General features: G+C 55.8%; 1 protein-coding gene across 1 annotated transcript in view; it reads left to right on the top strand.

Moving 5' to 3' along the window:
- Window positions 1-253: 253 nt before the first annotated feature.
- Window positions 254-2,492, top strand: part of LOC103926089 (zona pellucida-binding protein 2-like) — a 2,676-nt gene continuing 437 nt past the window's right edge. Inside the window, exons 1-6 of the mRNA XM_009334899.1 lie at window positions 254-263; window positions 414-518; window positions 1,070-1,213; window positions 1,385-1,597; window positions 1,857-1,957; window positions 2,281-2,452. Coding sequence (XP_009333174.1) covers window positions 254-263; window positions 414-518; window positions 1,070-1,213; window positions 1,385-1,597; window positions 1,857-1,957; window positions 2,281-2,452 — 745 coding nt within the window. The remainder of the gene's footprint in view (window positions 264-413; window positions 519-1,069; window positions 1,214-1,384; window positions 1,598-1,856; window positions 1,958-2,280; window positions 2,453-2,492) is intronic.

The raw sequence follows: 2,492 nt of genomic DNA, 5'->3' as shown, positions 1-2,492 counted from the left end.
GAAGTAGTCTCCCCATCCAGCCTGTGTCCAGGTGTTGGTGAGAGGACCCTCTCCTCTCTTCCCACTCTGCCAACGACCTGGGCAGAGGATGTGGCTTCCCAGTCACAGCCAACACGAGCAGAGATGGCCCAGTCTGACTCTGTGGTCTCCACCAGCTCTGCTCACCACAGCCTCACTTCTTGCCACTTATTCCTACAGCTTCTGGCATTTTCTCTCCTCTAAGCACATAAACAGCCTCAGATCTCCCTGTAGGATGGTCCCCAGTGGGGCTGGGTCCATCCACATGCCACACAGGTTCCCAGCCTGCTCCAGTTCCCAACCCTCCTCTCTCTTCGGCTGCAGGCCTGTTTTTTGCAATGCCCTGAAATTCCTCAAATGTGCCCCCAGCTTTTTTCTCTCTTTCTCTGGCCTAGGCCTTGTCTTCATCCACACAGAGAGCAGCCTGTATTCACTGCCCTGCAGCCCTATTGAGATGGAGGTGGCTGATCCCACCTACCGCTGGGTGCAGGACAGGGCAAGTAAGGTCCTGGCTCCTCTCAGCTGCACAGTCAGGAGCAAGCAGCTGTGATGGGCTCTGCTACTGTGAGGCAAGAGAGGGGAAGGAGGGGAAACAGCCACCCAAGGGAGGAGCAGGTCTGTGAAGCAGGTGAGGGGCACATGAAGTCTGGGATCTCATGAGATTGCATGTGTTGGGGGGTGCTGAACTGCAAAAAGAACACGAGGTTATGGAGTAATACTTACCCCTTTTTCTGTCCTAATAAGGTCTGAGAGGTTTTGTTAAGAAAGTTTTCGGGCATTCGAATGATTCTTTTGCAGGTAGCGACATTTCTGGCAGAGGAGAGGGCACTGGCTTTCTTAATTTCTTCTTCCCTCTCCCTCAATAACTTACCAGAGAAGGAAGGGGAAGAGCAGCTTTGGGAGTCCTTGCAGAGTCTCAGCAGTGGTTTAAGGAGACCAAATCTGGGGAAGTCCAGGAGAGCATGACACAGCCACCCAGGAACTGGGCCAGCTCAGCACGGGACAGCCAGCTCCTGGCGATCACCGTCAACCCCTCTGTCTCCTGCACTAGCCCCCAAGTTGTTCTCAGTCACCAAAGAGGGACATCTCCTCTTCCAACACTTCCAAGCAGGTGACAGTGGGAAGTACTCCTGCACTATCTCCTACATGAAACACGGGGTCCCTGTGTCCCAAACATTTCACTACAGCATCTTTGGTGAGTCCAGCGCCATGTTAACAAGCAGGGGGGCCAACCCAACAAGGGCAGGAAGGGTGGAGAGGCCATGGGGTGCGCGGAGGGGTGGGACCATACTCAGCTCTCCGGATGAGGGAGCTCTCTCTTGGCAAGGGGGAAGAACCAGGCACCTTGCAGGGTTTTCTACCACAGGCTACCATGTGCTCGGAGGCCTGGATGCTGTGCTGCTCTTCCACAGCAAGCTCTGTGAGGATGAGAGGACCAAAAGGTTCCTGTGGGGTCTACAGAATAAGCTGAGGCAGCTGGAGATGGAGCAGCACTTCAAACTCCAGCTCACCGCCACCTTCTGCTTCCCCTCGCTCAACAACCCTTCAGATGAGTTCATCATCCAAGTACAGCTAGAAGGTAGAGCCCCAGGCAGAAGCATCACAGCAGAGTCCCCAGGGGACAACGGAGGCGGTGGGGTAAAGTGAGAGGAGGTCAGGCATCGCAGTTTGTGCTTGCAGGGGGAAGAGGGAGGCAGCACAGGGCTGAAGGGGGGGTAGTGAAATTAGGGGCTTTTGGAAGACAGTGGTGTCTAATGGCTAGATTTGTTCAGGGCTTTGCCCATCTCCTGCTGGAGCTGGGGCTGCCTGAGCTGCACCGGTGACTCTCCATACTCTAGTGTCCCTCTTTGGGCCCCACTGGGATGAACACTGCAACTCCCAGGACATGGAGATGGTCACAGACTGCTACCGCAAAACAGTCCGGCACAACCTCGGGCAGGTAAGCCCTGGGGCCAGTGTACCAGCAAAGGAGGGAGCATGGCACAGGGGGTGTGTGGAACCGGGAAACTCTCTCCAGGCCCAGGTATCTTCAGCAGTGCTGGAATGAAGAGGAGCACCCCTGAAGGTTTGCTCAGTCTCCCTGGGGCCCAGCTAGAGCTCCCACTCAGGCTGGTGTGCAGTGCCTGTCCCCCTTGGCTCACGCGCCACAGCTCCCGCACTGTGGTACTGGGAGGACATTTTCAACAGGAGCAACAAGGTCTCAGCTTCCCTCTTGGACCCCAGCATTGCCCTCCTGAGCTCTTCCTGCTCTGCCCTCCCCAGGTCCAGCTCGCCCTTACCAGGTTCTTCAAGGAGCACAAGTCCTTCCACGTCACTGGGGCTGATATACCCAGCATCAACTTCACCAACAAGTTTGTCAGCTTCTTAAAGACCAAGCAGTGCAGCGGGGGCTATGGGCAGACCAAGCAGCTGCAAAGATGTCTCGACTGTTGCAGTGAGCCAAGTGTCCACAGCCCTTTGGTCCCCTTTCTTCT

Source organism: Pygoscelis adeliae, unplaced genomic scaffold (genome assembly GCF_000699105.1).
Source record: "Pygoscelis adeliae isolate BGI_AS28 unplaced genomic scaffold, ASM69910v1 Scaffold112, whole genome shotgun sequence".
NCBI lineage: Eukaryota > Metazoa > Chordata > Aves > Sphenisciformes > Spheniscidae > Pygoscelis > Pygoscelis adeliae.
This window is presented reverse-complemented; position numbering and strand designations above follow the sequence as displayed.